Here is a 19,943-nt window from a genome sequence, read left to right on the forward strand (position 1 = left end):
TTCTAGAAACATTACATAACTATAATCATAATGTGTGATCTACTCTAAATGGCACCCATTATTCAGTAATATATACACATACGTTTTAAAAATATGGGAAGGCTAGCACCTACAGAGGCCAGAAGATGATGTTAGATACTCCAGCGCTACAGTTACAGGTAGTTGTTAGACTCGCTGCACAGGTGCTGGAAATTGAGCTCAGGTCCTCCGGAAGAGCTAGCTACACTTATTCCTAACTGCTGAACCAACTTTCCAGTTCCTCAAGTAAAATAGTTTTGAGGCTTATCAATGTTTAAACATGGATCAGTACTTTACTTCCTTTCCTTATACATAAGGTTTTACTGTGCAAAAATTGACATTTATTCATCCAGATAGGCTGTGAGTTTAATTCCCAGAACAAACAATAAGTGGAGAAACAAACAAACCAAAAAAAGCCCTAAAAGCGGTTGCACTGTCATTTTACACTCTCAACAGCAAAAGATTAAGGACTGAAATTTTTATAAATACTTGTCAGTACAGTCATTACCTTTAATTTAAAAGGTGATATCACAATAGTTTTTTTTAGTTCACTATGTGACTAGCCACATTATCAAGTGCTTACTGGTCACTGTATCTTTGGAGTAATAGCCATTAGGATTTCTAGATTTTGAGGTTGATTATTCTACACATGTGATACTATTATCACTCGAGATAAAAGAAGAACTTACATTTTGCTTTCTCTTCATCTTTGCCTCTTGTAAGGAGGACGAGTCCAACTATTAAGTTGTTGAAATGCAGCCCTTTGGATGTTCCACCAAAAGAACAGTAAATCACCTGAAGAAACAACGAGAGAAAGCCAACCTTAAGAGATGTCTCAGTTAACAAAAATATGAGGTGTCATCATTCTTAACTAAACTAGCCTTGTCTCCACCTATAGACAATGCTCTGATTAATTTTAGTGAAATAATGACTTTCTGTAGGCATGTTATTGTTCCCTGTAGTAATTATTTGAATGTTGATTTCTGTGCCCCCACATCTGGTTGCAATCCTTATTCTGAAATCTCCTGTCTCAATGTTGTGTAAACACTGCTCCCTAATTCTTGCTTGATTGGTCAATAAAGAGGCTGATCAGCTAATGCTGGACTTCTTCCCTGCCAGGGGTTGGGGGAGTGGGTGGCAGGAGAGAGGAAGCTGGGATTGCCAAGGGTAGAGAATCTAGGAGACAAAGGCTCAAGTGTAGAGAACTCCATACAATGCAAATATTTTAAGGATTTTGTCTGGGAGGTAGCCAGATTACATAGATTAAAAAAGAATAACACTGCTCAGTTGTTGTGCCCTTAGAGCTTGATAAATATACTACTCCAGTCTCCATTATTTGAGAACTAACTGGGTTATGAGAAAAACTGCAACAAACATTTATTAAAATGCCATTAACAATTCTCTCTCTTCTTTTGTACCTTATTACAGCACTCAGATATATCCACCTACCCTATATACACACACTTTACAGGATGACACGTATGACTAGTTAGTTTGTTTGGATCCTTATCAAGGCTCAAAAGAGGGAACAAAACTCTCTTCAATAGCTGCAATAGTTTGATTAAAATTTTGTACAATTATAGAGTGTCCTTTAATTCCGGCTGAACTTACACATATATTATTTTGATTAGAATGAAAGACATTCCCTAATGTTCAGAATAATAAACAACAAAAAACATTTATTAATAGAAATTTATTACAATATTTATAATAGAATAAAAACTATAGACACAAAAGGGACAGTATCAGCAATGATTACAAATTACTTAGAATTATTACATTACTCACTCATTATTAAAACTTATATATATTGGGGTTGGGGATTTAGCTCAGTGGTAGAGCACTTGCCTAGCAAACACAAGGCCCTGGGTTCAGTCCCCAGCTCCGAAAAAAAGAAAAAGAAAAAAAAATTATATAGTTAAAGATTATTTATGGGCCAGTGAGACAATTCAGTGGGTAAGGGAGCTTACCACTAAGCCTGATAACCTGAGTTTAATCCCTGAAACCCACAAAGCAAAAGGAGAGAAACAACTCCCGTAAGCTTTCTGGATATTCACATGTGTGCCATGGTATAGCCATACATGGAAAACAAACAAAGACCAAATATCGTATTGCCGTGTCTATAATCCAGATGCTCAATAATCAGAAGCAAGCACATCTTTACGAGTTTCAAAGCTAGTCTGGTCTACATAATGAGTTCTAGGCCAGCCAGAATTATAACGTGAGATTCTGTCTCAAAACAAAACAAAACAAAACAAAACAAAACAAAAGGAGCAAGACTTGGCATGGTGGTGCAGGCCTATAATCTCGCTATTTGGGATATAAATTTATATTCATGACTTTTGCCTCAGAAAATACTGTTTTCTGAGTAAACTTTAAAATATCTTTTAAAGCACCTGACTAAAAGTCGACAGGCCTTGGAGATATATATTTTCAAGCTATATTTTAATATTAATAATATATATTATTTATATATTAATAATATATATATATATCTTAACTTTATCAAGAGCACCAGACTGGAATGGGCAAGGCACTGGCACAGTCCCTAATATTGAAGGAAAATTAAAAGTTGATGGCATCATCCAAATAGACAAGATGGATGAAGCAAATAAGTGCAGGCTGACAGGAGCCGGATGTAGATCGCTCCTGAGAGACACAGCCAGAATACAGCAAATACAGAGGCGAATGCCAGCAGCAAACCACTGAACTGAGAATGGGACCCCAGTTGAAGGAATCAGAGAAAGAACTGGAAGAGCTTGAAGGAGCTCGAGACCCCTTATGAACAACAATGCCAAGCAACCAGAGCTTCCAGGGACTAAGCCACTACCCAAAGACTAAACATGGACTGACCATGGACTCTGACCTCATAGGTAGCAATGAATATTCTAGTAAGATCACCAGTGGAAGGGGAAGCCCTTGGTCCTGCTAAGACTGAACCCCCAGTGAACGTGATTGTTGGGGGGAGGGCGGCAATGGGGGGAGGGTGGGGAGGGGAACACCCGTAAAGAAGGGGAGGGGGAGGGATTAAGGGGATGTTTGCCCGGAAACCGGGAAAGGGAATAACACTCGAAATGTAAATAAGAAATACTCAAGTTAATAAAAAAAAAAAAAGTTGATGGCATCAAGTTAATGTTTTCAAAACTTTAATCTTCAAAAGAATACTTTTCCATTTAAATTTTTAGTGAACATGGGATCTGTCAATTCATTTTTATCTACAAAACCTTTTTCTAGACAATCTTTTGCAAATATTAATTTATTAAATCAATTTCTCACAGCAAATTTGGCAGTGTTTGGGGGACAAGGGACTAAAGTGCATATTTTATATACCAAAGCAGACCAACCTGGCCTCCAGGTTCTCCCAGCATCCCTCAGTCGCTACCTGGCATACCCTGCTCCCAACCCTGAATTTTCCAGCTCAGAGCTAGGCTGTTCTTTCCCCAGAGGAGGTTCTTCCCTATATAATCCTGATATTTTGTGCCTCTCCTCCCTTCTTCTCTCCCGTCCCCCCTCCCTCCCTCCTTCCTTCCCTCCTTTCCTCTCCCTTGTGAACATGCCTTTTCTCTCTTTCTCCCTACCCCGACTCCCCTCGGTTCCTGGGACCAATGAACTCACTAGCCCAAAAGCACCTTCCCTGCCTTTAACATAATCTGATCTGGCTTGGATTGGCTCATTTCATCAGCAGCAGAGGTGGAGAAATAGCCTATCAGGCAAATCTAAATTTCTGAATGAAGAAATGAGTTTTCAGGAAATATCTAATCAATACTAAGCTTTAAGAGGCAGAGTTGTATGAGGGGTTCCTGCCATCCTTCATACACAAAGCTTATTTCTCCCTCACTCAGGTTGAATTAACCAGAACAATGGTCATGAAGAAGTCTAGTCCTCTGCTGAATGGGTAGGGTTTGTGACAAAATGCAAATATGTTATAAAAAGAACTCTTTGTATCCATAAGGGGTTAGATTAAAATTGAAAGCTAGCAGGTGTAGTCTGTGGACACAGAAGTTCATAAACAAGATTTGGAGGAAGGAAAGGAAACAGAAAATCCCAGCACGGGGGTGGCAGAGGCAGGGGGATCTTTGAGTTTAAGGTCAGTCTGGTCTACAGAGAGTCAGTCAAGACTACACAGAGAAACTCTGTCTCAAAAATAAAAATAAACTACACACACACACACACACACACACACACACACACACGAGAGAGAGAGAGAGAGAGAGAGAGAGAGAGAGAGAGAGAGAGCACAAGCACATTAGGAAAAAGAAATGTTCCCTACTAGCTATTCTCTAGCACTAAGAAAGATAGCCCAAGAAGTACATGAAGATTTGAGGACATCTTGGGCCTCTGTGACCATTAAGAGCCTTCTTTCCAATAGTGTTGTTCTGGTGACTGGGAACCCACCTCATGATTTTTAAAGCAGCACAGAATCTAAGCCTAAAACTCAGATTCCACTGCAGAGGCCTCAGAGATATCAAAACAGTGCAAGAGCAATAAATAGTCATCTCCTAGGGGACCAGACCAAACCATGAGGCTGGTGAGAAAGGTGATATTGGCTCCTGAGGAACTTCAAGAGATCTTTCATTGGCAACCTGTCTCATGAGATAGACAAATCAAAGCTTAAGGACTTCTTTAAAAATTATGGGAATATGGTAGAACTATACATTAAGAATGGTAAGAAATTACTCACTTCTAAAGTTTTGTTGTATTTGATTATGACAAGGAGGATCTCTGTGAGTTTAAGGGTGACCTGGCCTGAGCTCTTGGCCAGCCAGTTCTATGTAGAGAGACCTTGTCTTAGAAACACACACACACACACACACACACACACACACACACACACACACACACACACACACACAAAACTAGAGTATGAGTAAGAATAGTAAAAAATTAACTGGGCAGTGGTTTCACACATCCTTAGTCCCAACATTCAGGAGGCAGAGGTAAGCCAATCCCCAACCAGCCTGGTCTATGGACCAGCAAGAGATACAAAGAGAAACCTTATTTCAGAAAGACAAAAAAAAAAAAAAAAAAAAAAAAAAAAAAAGTTAAAAACTAAGACAACATTTTAAAGCTTCCATAATTTTTTTTTTTTTGTGCTTGATGTATGTGTAAACGTGTGCAAAGACTAGAGAGAGACATTAGGTGGCATGTTCTGCTGTCCTCTTTCCCTGGAGAAGGGTCTTTCATTGAACCTGGAGCTAGGTTGATGGGCAGCAATCACTTTCTCTCCTCCCCCAAGGCACTAGGGTTACAGGCTCACATGGTGCCATGTCTGCCTCCCCCCCCCCTTTTTTAAAATAAATAAATTAAATTAAAAAAACATGGGCACTGGGCTTTGAACTCTTGTCCTTGTGCTTGCACATCAAGCTTTCTTACCATTTATCTAGTCCTTGTACATTTTAAAGAAGGATTACTTTATCAATATCATGTCTTAACTATGGATTCTTAAAAACAATAAAAGCATCATAGTTCAATTAGGAAAGAAAACAATAAGCTCCTGAGACATTAACTTCAAATTCCAAAGAATTTTATAGTTTTACTTTCAAATCAAGGAAAAAATTTCTGATTATGTACCCCTATAAACAGAATTGAAATATTGCAGTTTAACATAAAAATCAGAGTTTTGACCATTAAGTTAGTGTTTTTAGGAAGGCTAAGAGTTTTATTGACAAGAGCACTAATACAAAGAGGATGCTCTCTTTTTGGGCGGTGGCTGTTATGCCCTGAAAGACTAATATTTCACAAAGAAATAACTTGCATATGTTCAAAGGCTCACAGAGGTACATAATGAACTAAATTATGAGAAAACATTTATGAAAGAAATCTAAATGGAGCCAGCAAATAACAGGGTGAAAAAGCCCCAACCATACATCTCTCACCACCAAGTACTCAAAATGGGTTACATCTGATTGAGTTGTTGGCTGAACGGTACTCATAGAAAACTACCAAAACAACTTAGGCTATTACCTAAGTTTGTGGAAGTTACTCTCCACAAACTGATGGTAAGGCCCTACTACTGAAGATGACACATCTTCATTGAACATGAACAAGTTGAGATGGTACCTAACTAGAGTCTTTACCCACTACTGACATGAGTTCTACCAACTGTGCGACAAATCCTCCATGTACCAGGGTGATCATTGGGGTAATACTGGCCTACATTGTGGGAGTAACCAACCACTATCTGATTGATCTAAGGGCCACTACAGAAGGAAATAATGCCTGACACTGCTCAGGTGGCAGTAATCTGAAATTAGATAGGCCGTGGACCCAGGGGAAAACCAAATACTATTTCTGTATTAAATGTACATTAGTGATGGTCTACTATACACATAGGATCACTGTCTCACTGAGCCATCCTCGAAGAAGCTTCCTGCTGCAGTAGACAGGAAATAATACAGAAACCCACAACTAGACAATGTGCAGAGATTGAGAGATCTAGAAACACTCAGTCCTAAATGGGATGTCATTAACCAAACTCTCCCCTCAGGGCACAGAGAAGTCTGTAAATAAGGAAGCTGGAGATTGTAATAGAGGAGATAGATTATAAGAAGAAAACATTATCTTGCAGAGAAAACAAAATTGATATACATATGAACTCAAAGACTGTGGCAGCTGGCCAAAGGGTACTCATAACACCTCCCTCACCCAACACACACACACACACACACACACACACACACACACACACACACACACGCATATAAACCCAAAGACTATACTTATGGCCTGCACAGATCCAAAACTAAATGGGTGTCCCGGCACTGAGATGGGGAAGTAGATACAAGCTTCCATTCCCAATCAAGGCACTACCACCAATTAACAACCACTCTCAAAGGGAAAATTAGTTTCTTCAAGGGAGTCTCACTGTGTATACAAACAATACTTTAAGAGTGGGACCCATGCCCATCAGTAGACTGCCAAAGGTTGTGAACTCAAAGGTATTTTTAGAGTTTTTCTGTTTGTTTGTTTTTGTCTGTCTGTCTCATAATGCTTTGTTTGGGTGCTCTGCCCTCTCTGTTTCTGTTTCTCTGTTTTTCCCCCTCCCCCCTATATCTTACTGGTCCTTTACTTGCATACTAGTTTTAGATTTTATGTTCTTATGGGTTTTGTTTCTTGAGACAGTTTCTCTGTGTAGCCTTGGCTGTCCTGGAGCTCACTCTGTAGACCTGGGTGGCCTCGAATTCAGAGTTCCTCCTGCTTCTGCCTCTCAAACACTGAAATTAATGGAGTGTGTGCCACCGCCACCCAGCTGCCTGTTTGTTCTCCTTAAACAGATAAACAGACATAGAATTAGAAGACTGGGAAGGTGTGGAGGCTCTGGAAAGAGATGAGGAGGGCAAACTATGATCAGAGTATATTGTACAAACTGCCCCCCTATTTTCAATAAAGTATGAAAGAGAAAATATCTCTTATTTTGAACTCTTAATTAAATTAAATACTCTTAATCCTAATAAATACCTCCAGATATAAATCCAGATTCCTGTTTTTTAATGTACTTTTTATTATGCTATGGTTAGATAAGGTCCCCATAGACTCATGTGTTTGAACAAGCTTATGGAGGCCCAGATTTCTTATAACTGAAGTGATATCACATGTTTCTAGCTCAATTATTGTACTAGATGTCACTGCTATAAGACTGATTAAACACAAGTAGGGTCCACTGGGAACACAGCCAGCAGAGGTTGAGTACCAGGTTGTCCCCTGACCTCCATCTTTTGGCCCATGGCTTCCCTGCTTTCCAGAGGAAGTCTGTGGTACTCATCCAGCTTACACCTCTCCCTGTACCAATCCCCAGCCAGCCAGGTCTACCTGGGGCACAGCCAGCAGAGGTGAGTTGTGTGCTGTCCCTAGACCTCCATTTTCTGGTCCTGCCATCAGGAGAAAACTTGTGGGACCCCAGGAGTGTCCTGCTTCTCCAAGGAGGTCTGTGAGGCCTCTAGGAGCATCCACTTTAGACCCCCTATCCAGACAATCCCTACCCACCAGGCCACCTGGGGCATAACCAGCAAATGTGAGCACTGTCCTGTTCCCTGAGATCCACTGTCAGGTTCTGCCTGCCTCTCAGAGGATTCTTGCTGGCACCAAGAACATTCAGCCATCACCAAGGACAACCATATGGCTAAAGGACACTAAGAACACAATCAACAAGAGCCAGGGCACTATGGCACCACCAGAGCCCAGCTATCCTGTTGCAGCAACCCTGGATATCCTAACACAGCAGAAGCACAAGAATATGACCTTACATTCAATCTTATAAAGAAGATAGAGGCCTTTAAAGAGGAAATGAATAAATAAATCTTGTAAAGAAACACAGGAAGGGGCTGGAGAGATGACTCAGAAGGTAAAGAGCGCTGCCTGCTCTTCCACGGGTCTTGACTTCAATCCCCAGCAACCACATGATGGCTCACAACCATCTATAATGTGATTTAATGCCCTTTTCTAGCATGCAGGTGTACATTCAAATAGAGCACTCATATACATAAAATAAATCTTTTAAAATCTAAAAAAATACATTCAAGTAGAGCACTCATATACATAAAATAAATCTTTTAAAATAAGAAATGTAGGAAAATACAATCAAACAGATGAAGAAAATGAATAAAACTGTCTAAGAACTGAAAATGGATATAGAAGCAATAAAGAAAACATAAACTGAGAGAATCTTGGACATGGACAGTCTAGGGAAGAGAACAGGAACTACAGCAAGCATCACCAAGAGAATACAGAAAGGAAGAGAGACTCTCAGGCAGAGAAGAACCGATTGAAGAAATCATTACATCAGTCAAAGAAAATGCTAGATCTAAAAATTCATGATACAAAACATTCAAGAAATCTAGGACTCTATGGAAAGACCAAACCTAAAAATAATACAAAGAGAAGAAGAAGATTCCCAGCTACAAGGCCCAGAAAGCATTTTCAACAAGATCATACAAGAAAATTTCTTAGTCATTAGAGAAGTACAAATGAAAACAACTCTGAGATTCTATCTTATATACATCAGAATGGCTAAGTACAAAAACTCAACAGACAGCACAAGCTGGGGAGGATGTGGAGCAAAGAGAACATACCTTCACTGCTGGTAGGAGCTCAAACTAGTACAACCATTTTGGAAATCAATTTGGCAGTTTCTTAGAACATTGTGAACAGTTCTATCCCAAGACCCAAATATACCATTCCTGGGCATATACCCAAAACATGCCCCACTATACCACAAGGATGCTTGCTCAACTATGTTCATAGCAGCTTTATTCATATCAGTCAGAGACAACCTAGTTGTCCCTCAACTTAAGAATGAATAAAGAAAATGTGGTAATCTACACAGTGGAATCATACTCAGCTATTAAAAATAACAAAATCATGGATTTGTAGGCAAATGGATAGAACTAGAAAATATCATCCTGAGTGAGGTAACCCAGATTCAGAAAGATACTCACTTATAAAGAGATATTAGCCATAAAGTACAGGATAACCATGCTACAATCCACAGACCCAAAGTAACTAAGTAATAAGAAGGACCCAGGGGAAGATGCATGAATCTCAGTTAAAAGGGGAAATAAAACAGACATCAGAGGTAGATGGAGGGAGTCAACTGGGGATTGGGGGTAGGGGACCGGGGATGAGAATCAGGTGTGGTGAGAGGGGAGGTGGGAGAGGGCTAGGAGAGAGAATGGAAATTGGTAGGGGGCATCTCTAGGACTAGCTGCAGACCTGGGATTGGGGAGCTTCAGGGAGTCTATGATGGTGACCTAGCTGAGACTTTTAACAGTCAGGGATATGGAGCCTAAAGTGGCCACCTCCTGTAACCAGGCAGGACTTCCAATGGAGAGAGGGGTACAACAACACACCCACAAAACCTTAGATCCAAAATGTGTCCTGCCTAGAAGATGCACAAGATAAAGATGGAGCAGATTGAGGGAATGGACAACCAATGACTGGCCTAACTTAAGGTGCGTCCCATGGGAGAGAGCCAAGCCAATACTATTAATGTTAATCTGCTATGCTTGTAGACAGGAACCTAACATAATTGTCTCCTGTGAGGCTACATCCAGCAGCTGATGGAAACAGATGCAAAGACCAACAGCCGAACATCAGGCGGAGCTCAAGGAGTCTTGTGAAAGAATTGGGGATGGGATGGAACAAGAGAGAAGGGTCAAGGACTCCTACAGAGTCACCTAATCTAGGCCCATGGGGCTCAGAGAAGCTGAACCACCAACCAAAGAGCATGCTGGCACTAGACCTAGGCCCCTACACATTTGTAGCATATGAATGAAGTAGCTTGGTCTTCATGTGGGTCCCCTAACAATTGGAGCAGAGGCTTGGCTCTGATTCTGTTGACTTCTGTTGTATCTCCTCTTCCTATCTGGACTGCCTGGTCAGGCCTCAGTGGGAGAGGATGTACTTAGTCCTGCTGCAACTTGATGTCCTAGGGTACCCAAGGGAGAACTGCCTCTTCTCTTAGGAGAAGTGGGCAGGGGGATTTGGGAGGGAGGGACTAGGAGGTAAGGAGGGAAGGGAAGCTTTGACTGGGATGTAGATGTAAATTAAAGTAAATAAATAAATAAATAGGTAAGTGGAAAACAAAAAGACTTACTTGAAATGGAAACTTCTAGTTTTTTTAGAAAGGTATGTCAAATGATGTTTTGCTGGGGCACACAGGTGAAAGGATATCTTGCTAAAGTAAATAGGTGAAAGAATGTTTTGATATAGCAAACACTCGAAAGACTCTGGGTGAAGAAGTATAAATATGACCCCCACAGACAGTGGGAGACAAGTACTAAGCTGTGGTTTGGTTTGCTCCACTTCACTATTTGTCCTCAAAGATATGCATGTATTGGTTTGCCTTACACAGCATTGTTGAGCTCAACTGTGATAACACCGCCTCAGAGAAACTTGCCCAAGAACTACTCTTGAAGTTCCTGCAGCAGTTTGCAGCTTGCTTCTGTGGTCTCACCTCAGCCCAACTGGCTAGCCTGGAGGCTTCTTAAGGACTATACTGTAGTTGCCGGTTCATGCCTGATGTCTGCCTGACTAGAGGATTAGATTCAGCAGCTGCAGAATAGTATTTGGTGTTTGTTGTGGGAGTGAACTGTTGTCAAAGAATTATTGCTGAACAGGTCCACTTCCCCCATATCCTAATAACCTTTTTCTTCCACTGCCTCTGCTAAGTGGTGGGAGAGAGGAGAAGATTAAACCTTATTAAAAGTAGGTTGCAAAAAATTTATGCCTATATTTATTAAACTCAAAAAATATATTTTTTTCTTCTTTTCGGAGCTGGGGACTGAACCCAGGGCCTTGCGCTTGCTAAGCAAGTGCTCTACCACTGAGCTAAATCCCCAACCCAAAAAATATTTTTATAGTATCTGATTTTTAAAAAAAAAGATCTACATGCGCGCGTGTGTGTGTGTGTGTGTGTGTGTGTGTATTCACAGAAGCCATAATGGGAGCTGGATCCCTGGAGTTGGAGATAAAGGCAGCTGTGATATGGATGTGGGGAAGTGAACTCAGGTCTTCTGGAAGAGCAGACGTACTCTTAACCATTGAACCATTTCTCCAGTGTCTAATCTTGATAATTATATTTCTAGAAAGAAGTATGCAAACAGAAAAAAAATCCCTGGTTATATGAATATAACTCTGGGAAATTTAAAATGGGACAGTTATTTCTACATTTATTAAATAACATCATACAAAAATGTCAATCAACTGTTGTAAGTGTATACTTTGCTTTGGAAAGAAAAATGCACTTACAAAGTTTTCAAATTTTAGAAATAGAACATTCTACATTCTCTGTCCTCTTGAAATTCAGTAGTCCCTATAAAAAGAAGTGACTGTATGTCAGTTTCATCCTGTCCAAATATATGGACTCATGGAATTACTTCAATAATTCAGAACGACTGAAAAGCAAAAGTAAGCATTAACCAAAGTAATTCACAAATCTTTCTAGTTATTTGAAATAAAAAAACAACCATTCCCAACTTACAACCATACTAATTTATTAAAGCATAATCATTTATTAAAATGACTAAAATACAGGAAACATTTTCTAATCATTTATAATTAGATTTCCCCTGGCTAACCCCAAAATTCTATTTGAATTATAATGTGACAAAAATACCGAGTAACTAACAATAATAATTATAATAAGATGATTTAAAAGCATATTACTACAAATGTTTGTATGTATTTTCACCAATATTGCTGGGAACTAGCCCAGTGCCATCTCTATTAAGGAAAGTAGAGATGGGTAGTTTTCATGGACAAAACTAAAAGTTGTTTATTTTTGGTAATATTTATCTTTCTTTAACTCTTTGCTATTCTAAGGTAAGAAGCTGCTGGCTTTTGATAATTAACTCCTGCTGTTCAGCAGCAAGGAATTAAGGGATTAAGAAAAGGAATTAGTTTATTCGGGCTCTTTGTTCATTTACGTGGGAGCCACAGTTGATCAGTTGATCAGCTACAGGCTCAACGTTTCATTAATTTTTTTGTGAGCCAAAGAATAAGGAAAAGAAAGTCACACTCGCAGCAAGAAAAACTCACTTATTCTGAATGAAGCAAAAGAAGAGGAGGCGGAGGAGGAGGAGGAGAAGGAGAAGGAGGAGGAGGAGCTGCTACTCCAACTTTTTTTTTTTTTTAAAGATTTATTTATTTATTATATATAAGTACACTGTAGCTGTCTTCATATACACCAGAAGAGGGCATCGGATCTCTTTACAGATGGTTGTGAGCCACCATGTGGTTGCTGGGATTTGAACTCATGACCTCTGGAAGAGCAGTTGGGTGCTCTTAACCGCTGAGCCATCTCTCCAGCCCAGCTACTCCAACTTTTATTGCTGAGACAAAGAAACACTTTCCATTAATGTCATTCTTAGCTCTTATACTTTCTCAGGATAATTGATCACATAGTTTTCCAAGCAGCTTTACATTCTGTAAGTTCTGTAAGTTTACATAGCAAGTTTAAGACACTAACTCAAGTCATATAAGGATTTACAGCAGAAATGTTTACATATGTTCCATTAAGACTACTACCTGACTAAATATTCATCATCTATTAGTAGCTCCATATATTTATTAAAAGTTTAAAACAGTAATTCTTATTCATAAGTGAGTATGATTTTTGCCAAGAGATAGATTATCTTCCTTGTGTCTCATTAGTTTGGAAGTTTTGTATATATAAGCAAATCAACATTTTATTTTCTGTCCTTGCACCTACAATAAATTATTCATTCCCAGTTTATGACCTTCAGGTACCAGACAGTGATCGCACAGCTAACCTAGAAAGAATGTTTTTCCTGATTGTAAATTGTTCCAAGCCTGCTTTCTTGTCCTAGTGCAGTTAGTCATGACACATGAAGTTTTACAGAGCTCTAATTGCAGCTTTCATACTACAGAGGGCTCAAAATTACTTGTATAGATTTAGGAATTCTATAGAATCATTATTAGAAATTTTGGAATCATCGATTTGTCTACATAACATGAGAGTACATCTTCATTGATCTATAGAAAATCTTCCCAATAGGGTGGGCTAGAACCTAGGACTCATTAGGCTATGTAACAGTGACAGGAAAGGCATATCAGTAGCAAGAAACAATCCTGGGATAAAAATCTCTGAAGGCCCTACAGTTCAGAGCTTACCCATCGCAGTCATGCAAAATGGTGGGCCAGCTCCAGAAAACTTACCTGCATGCCTTTAGCCTTTCCTAGATGGCTCCTGACACTATAATATAAACTAAGTTTGAGAGTAAGTATAGGAATTCTCAGGCATGAGGGCACAAACCAGTTATCCAAAGATTCAGGAGGCAGAGAGATGAGAACATTATTTGCTTTTCCCCTTGTCTCTCAAGTGCTACAAGTCAGGTGCTATGACCCCAGGTCCAAAGCTCACTTTTTTTTTTTTTTTCTTTTTTTCGGAGCTGGGGACCGAACCCAGGGCCTTGTGCTTGCTAGGCAAGCGCTCTACCACTGAGCTAAATCCCCAACCCCCAAAGCTCACTTTCAAGTAAACTGCTTTTGCTTGAGCTTCCTATATCATCTGCTAACTATGCTATCGTCAGTTTTGAATTTAACTGCTATTAGCTGTTAGAAGAAAAAACTAACTACCTTGGCTATTTTAGTATGATGCTCTCTGAAGACCTAAGTAGGTGGTACTATAAACCATGCACTTAATAAAAAGTGTATGGCTAAGAAGACCACAGGCCCCAGTGGAGAATCTACTACTGCTGTTTTGCTAAACGATATATCCATCAAACTAGCTTCTAAATATTTATATTTTATGTTCATAAATCAGTACTATAATTGGCTTTAATCAGAGAAGATTCTTGTTGCAGTGGCAATTACTACAAGTGTGTAACACTGAGAACAAGTGACTCGTATAATGCAGTCATAAATGTGTATCAGTATCATCCTCTCCAAGGTCCAGGAACATTGCAAAAAAGCAGAAAGAACACATGATCCAGAGGAAGGAATAGAATATATATCACATTTTCTGGTCATGACACAGAATAAAACTTTCTCAGTAGCTGTGATGTTACACAAGATTGTGTCTGTCAACATTCCATCATTAGAGATGCGAAAGGATTCAGAGTATGCAATTAACAGTTTACTGGGGAGAGGAACAGTAACTTCCTTCAGTGGTACAGCCACTGTCGAGTTGCCAACGTTCTTGTGGGTAGCCCTGATCAAACTCACTAGCTCACAAAGCCAAAAAACATTAAGGTTGAAAGCTGGAGAGAGACAGCTCTAAGGTTAAGAGATGTTGTTGCTCTTACAGAAGATTCAAGTTCTGTTCGCACCATTCATGTTGGATGTCTCACAACAACCAATAACTCCAGCTCTGGGAGTCCTGACACCCTTTTCTGGCCTCCACATGCACTAAAACTCACACAGGTGTGTATGCTAACAAGCGCGCCGCGCACACACATGCACACACACACACACACACACACACACACACACACAAACAAAAGGTAAAATTTTTGATAAAAAAATAAATAAGAAGACTAGCTGGGAAGAGGAAAGGGATCTAAGAGTATGGCAGGGGAAAAGAGAAGATAATGGAGAATGAATGGTCAAAATCATTAAATACATGTATAAAATAAGAGAATAAAAATCTATTATTGATATAATTAATATATGCCAATAAAACTAATAAACAAATAAATCTAATGATAAAATGCAGCATGATGGTTAGTCTTCATTGCTAATTTGATGAATTTATTATTAGCTAGAAGATACTTCTGGGCTTATCTGTATTATCCTATAAGCTAGAGACCTGTGTTAAATAAAAAGAAAGAAAACTGAGCATTAGTACTCATGTCTCTCTGCTTACTGACCCAAGACATAATGTAAACAACACTGTCATACTCCTGCTGCCATACTTTCTGCACTATAATAGCCAGTGCCTCCTCTGATTATAAACCAAAATAAAAACTTCCCTTTCTTAGGTTGCTTATCAGGTCCTTGGTTACATCAACAAGAAAAGTAACTAATATTGTCTGTCACTAATGGCAAACAGCTCAAAGACATGAAATGAATATTTTACTGTTCTTCAAACACATGGGCTGGTAAGAACTTAATATTGTTCCTAGGAATTATTACAAAGATAGTCTTAAGCTTCAAAAATGAGATGGGAGAGGGGAAAATTCAATGAAAATTAGTAGTAGAAATTATGTCAGTTGTATGTTAAAACAACAACAAACCCTTTTTAATAGACAGCCTTCAAAGTATCAGTAAAATTGATACAAAGTTGTTAGTGGGTTTTCTGGGATATTCAAACAGAAGAATCCTCAAACATACTTGGATGGGGAATTCCAACATGCAAAACAGTGTCATTCATAAGTATTCTAAACCCAACACCAATGAGAACCAAAAACCAAAAGAACTTTGCTAGGAGAAAAGCAATGATTGAATAGCAGCAAACCACTCTACTAAGAGACCTACACTTTTCAACAGAAAACAGATTATAAAAACTATGAAGTTCAGACATAGACTGAGTTATAAAAACTGTATAGAACTTAATATATGCACATACAGCCTACACACACACACACACACACACACACACACACACACACACACACAGAGAGGGAGAGAGAGAGAGAGAGAGAGAGAGAGAGAGAGAGAGAGAGAGAGAGAGAGAAGTAAAACTGGGGGCTGGAGATGGCTTAATGGTTAAAAGCACTGACTGTTCTTCCACAAGTTCTGAGTTCAATTGCCCAGCAACCACATGGTGGCTCACAACCACCTATAATGAAATCAGACACTCTCTTCTGACATGCAGGCATACCCACAGAGCACTCATACAACAGAGCACTCATACATCTTTTTAAAAGTATATAAATAAAAAAAAAAAGACTTCTGAAGGCCTGGAGAGATGGCTCAGCGGTTAAGAGCACTGACTGCTCTTCCAGAGGTTCTGAGTTCAATTCCCAGCAACCACATGGTGGCTCACAACCATCTGTAATGGGATCTGATGCCCTCTTCTGGTGAGGACAGCGACAGTGTACTCACATATATAAAATAAATAAATCTTTAAAAAAAAAAAAAAAAAAAAAAAAAAAAAAGACTTCTGAAAATGTGGCATGGTAGTGGATGTCTGTATCCAAGCAGAAGGCAGAGGATCAGCAGTAAGTAGTTCAAGGTCACATCTTGCCATATATTAAGTTTCAAACATCTAAAAGCTAGCCAATCACTAGCACCACACCACCACCACCACTACCACCAAACCAACCCCCACATTTTCACACTATTTTCCTCATCTCATTGATAATCCTCCCAGTTCTGAAGGTAAACTGGTTTACTCCCTTAAGTTTTCACAAGCCCTTGGAACAGAAAAATACTTGATCTAGTGGCATACTATTTCCCCTACCTTCTCTCTCAGTGTTGGGAGGAGAACACAGGAGGTTATATCTGTAAGTCAAGTTGCTCTAATTACTAAGCTACACCCTCAGTGTTCTTATTTTCTTAAATGTAAAATTTATAGCAAGCAAGAGTCAAAATATACTCAAAACTGTCTTCTTTAAACAAGCATTAAGCAAATTACAGTGCACTGTAGTTACTACCTTGACCTGTCCTTCCAAAGTAACAGGCAGGCAAGTTCAAGCTAAGTTCTTTCTAAGACCACACCAGCTCATAACTTTACCTAGAATCTTAAGTATCTTGTACTGATCTAAACATTGTATCACTCAACTATTAAGTAAATATATATAAAGAGGAAAATCAAGACTTAATAAATTTTATGACAGTATATACCAGTTATTAACAGAAGAGTTTTATTTGATTCAATCACAAGAGCAACTATACTGCTTCACTCATCACAAGAGATAGTAAATAATTATCTTCAGTATTAGCAGTAGAATAATGTACCCACCAAAAAATTGTCAAAGTAGTATGATGAATATCTCAAACTGATATTTAAGCAAATGAGAAAGCATTCGTGGCTTCAAGAATCTACTTACAGTGCTAAAAAGGTGTTTCTCTGATTCTAAAAAAAAAAAAAACAAAAATGTTTCACATAGAGTAAGAAGTAAACTTCAAACTCTCAAACATGAAAGATCCCCCAGAATTCCAGACACACACTAGATGCAACTTCTAGGAACTAGGACCTGGAAATCTTTGGGAGACATTATTTAGTCTACCATAGTCTCTAAACACAGATGCTATACTTCCAAGAGAATAAGGAGAATTTCCATTGTTTCCTCATTCCTCTCTGTCTTCTTTCCTCCTATACCTCCTCCTTGAATACAGACAAACTCAAGTATGTAGCACAACAAGCTAGAGAAGTAAGTCTCCATCTCTCTAAAGAAGCGTGAGAAGATTATTTTGTAACTCCTGGCTCTGACTAAATCCTAAAAGGCAAACCAGTCTGAACTAAAATTGAATCTATACTAGCCATTGTGAGATAAATCTAAATGGGGACACATAGACTTTGAAATATAACTGACATTATTTAAAAAAAACAAAAAACAATGATGACAAGAAGTTACAGCCTAAGTCCACTGTCATCATACTTTGATAAAACGTGTTAATATTTCCAAGAACCAGAGTCTCTAAACATTCCAAATGTCTAGACTGTAATTCAAAATTCCTCAGTACAAAAGAACCAAGAAAATTTATAGCCATTTAGGAAATAATAACAGGTACCAACAAACTGCTGACACAGATACTCTAGTTATTAGACAAGAACTTTAAAGAGTCTGTCAGAAACATGGCCAAAAAAATTAAGGCAAATACTCTTAAAATAAGCAGGAAGACGAATGTCACATCATAGAAAGAAGATATAAAGGGTCATATGGAAATTTTACAATATAAATATAACATCTAGCCCCTAAACTTTAGTCTAGTAATTTAGTATTGCAGAAACTGTAAGCTGATCCTAAAATTCTTATGGAAATGCAAGGAATGCAGAATAGGCAAAACCATCTTTCACTACAAGAACAGAGTTGAAAGAATGATGTTTTCCTTCTGACTTTAAAACAAACTACAAAATTACCATTACCAAGATTGTGTGGGGACAGGGAGACAATGGAGTACTGGTAAAAGATTTTGAAAAAACAAACAAGAGCTATAGTTCATAAAGGTTTTAGTTTATACTTTCCGTCAACTGAGAGTCACCGAGTGTATCAGGACAATTCAAGTGAGTTTAGCTGCTGAGCCATCTCACCCACCCTATCAGAACAATTCAATGAAGAAGGAATAATCTATTCAACAAGGAGTCCTGATACTGCACATCTACATGTGTAACAATGAACTTGGACTTACACAATATACAAAAGTTAGCACTAAATACATGAACGTTAACACCATAAAACGCTTAAGGAATACAGGAGTAGATCTTAGGTAAAGCAATGGTTTGGTAAACAAAAAAGAACCAGCACAAGTGATAAATGGACTTCACCAATTTTAAGTTTTGCGATTCAAAAGGCACCACTGAGAGAATGAGAAATCACCTAAAGAATGGGAGAAAATGTCTGCAAGCAACATATATAAAAAAGACTATATTTAGTCTTACACTCCAATAAAAAGACAATCCAATTTAAAAATGGACACGAATCTGCTTTTAGGTACATATGTATGTATACAGATAGATGTTTATACACAATCCAAAGAAATTGTATAATGTGACCTAAATTTCTCCCGTGCCGGTTCTGATTTTAAACAAAAGAGCTGAGAAGAAAAACAGCTAAACAATCTTTGAATTTGGAAACATTTTCTATTCATTACTGTGAACTTTAAGTCCCTTCATTATTTTGTTTTATTTTTTGAAACAGTTTCACTACCTAGGCCTGGCTGTCCTTGTCAAAAAATTCACTTGCCTCTGCCTCTCAAGTACTAGGGTTAAAGGCAGGCACCACCATACCTGGCTATGTCCCTTTTTCTAATTGGCAGGTCATACTGTAATATTAAATTGCTTGTCAATATTTTTGTACTATACCAGTACTCAAGACAAACTTATGAAAAGAAAGCAAGAATATGAGCTATAGGAACCCATACTAAAACAGAACCCAATAAACAATGTAAAGAGATGCAATAAACAAACATGTAAGGAGGTATAAAACGACATATATCCTCAACCAAAAAACCCTATAACATTAAAAACAAACAAACAAACAAACAAGCAAGCAAACAAAAACTAGAGCTGGGGAGACGGCTCAGCAATTAAGAGCACTGACTCAATTCCCAGCAACCACATGGTGGCTCACAACCATCTGTAATGGGATCCAATGCCCTCTTCTGGTGTGTCTGAAGACACCTACAGTGTACTCATACACATAAAATAAATAAAAATCTTTAAAAACAAAATAAAAACCAAATGTAATAATCTATTAAATGACCAAAGTATAGAACATAGTTTAGAAATATAAATGTTACTTAATTAAAATATATGATTTATTTATTTGCCATTTTTTTAAAAGATTTATTTATTTATTTAA

General features: G+C 38.4%; 1 protein-coding gene across 6 annotated transcripts in view; it reads right to left on the bottom strand.

Moving 5' to 3' along the window:
* The window catches only part of Usp32 (ubiquitin specific peptidase 32), a 184,699-nt gene that overhangs the window by 94,987 nt on the left and 69,769 nt on the right, over positions 1 to 19,943 (bottom strand). For all 6 annotated transcript variants that reach the window (NM_001401667.1, XM_017597308.3, XM_039086041.2 and 3 more), the window contains one exon: positions 708 to 813. In NM_001401667.1, the coding sequence (NP_001388596.1) occupies positions 708 to 813 (106 nt within the window). The remainder of the gene's footprint in view (positions 1 to 707; positions 814 to 19,943) is intronic.

Source organism: Rattus norvegicus, chromosome 10 (genome assembly GCF_036323735.1).
Source record: "Rattus norvegicus strain BN/NHsdMcwi chromosome 10, GRCr8, whole genome shotgun sequence".
In the NCBI taxonomy this organism is placed as follows: Eukaryota; Metazoa; Chordata; class Mammalia; order Rodentia; family Muridae; genus Rattus; species Rattus norvegicus.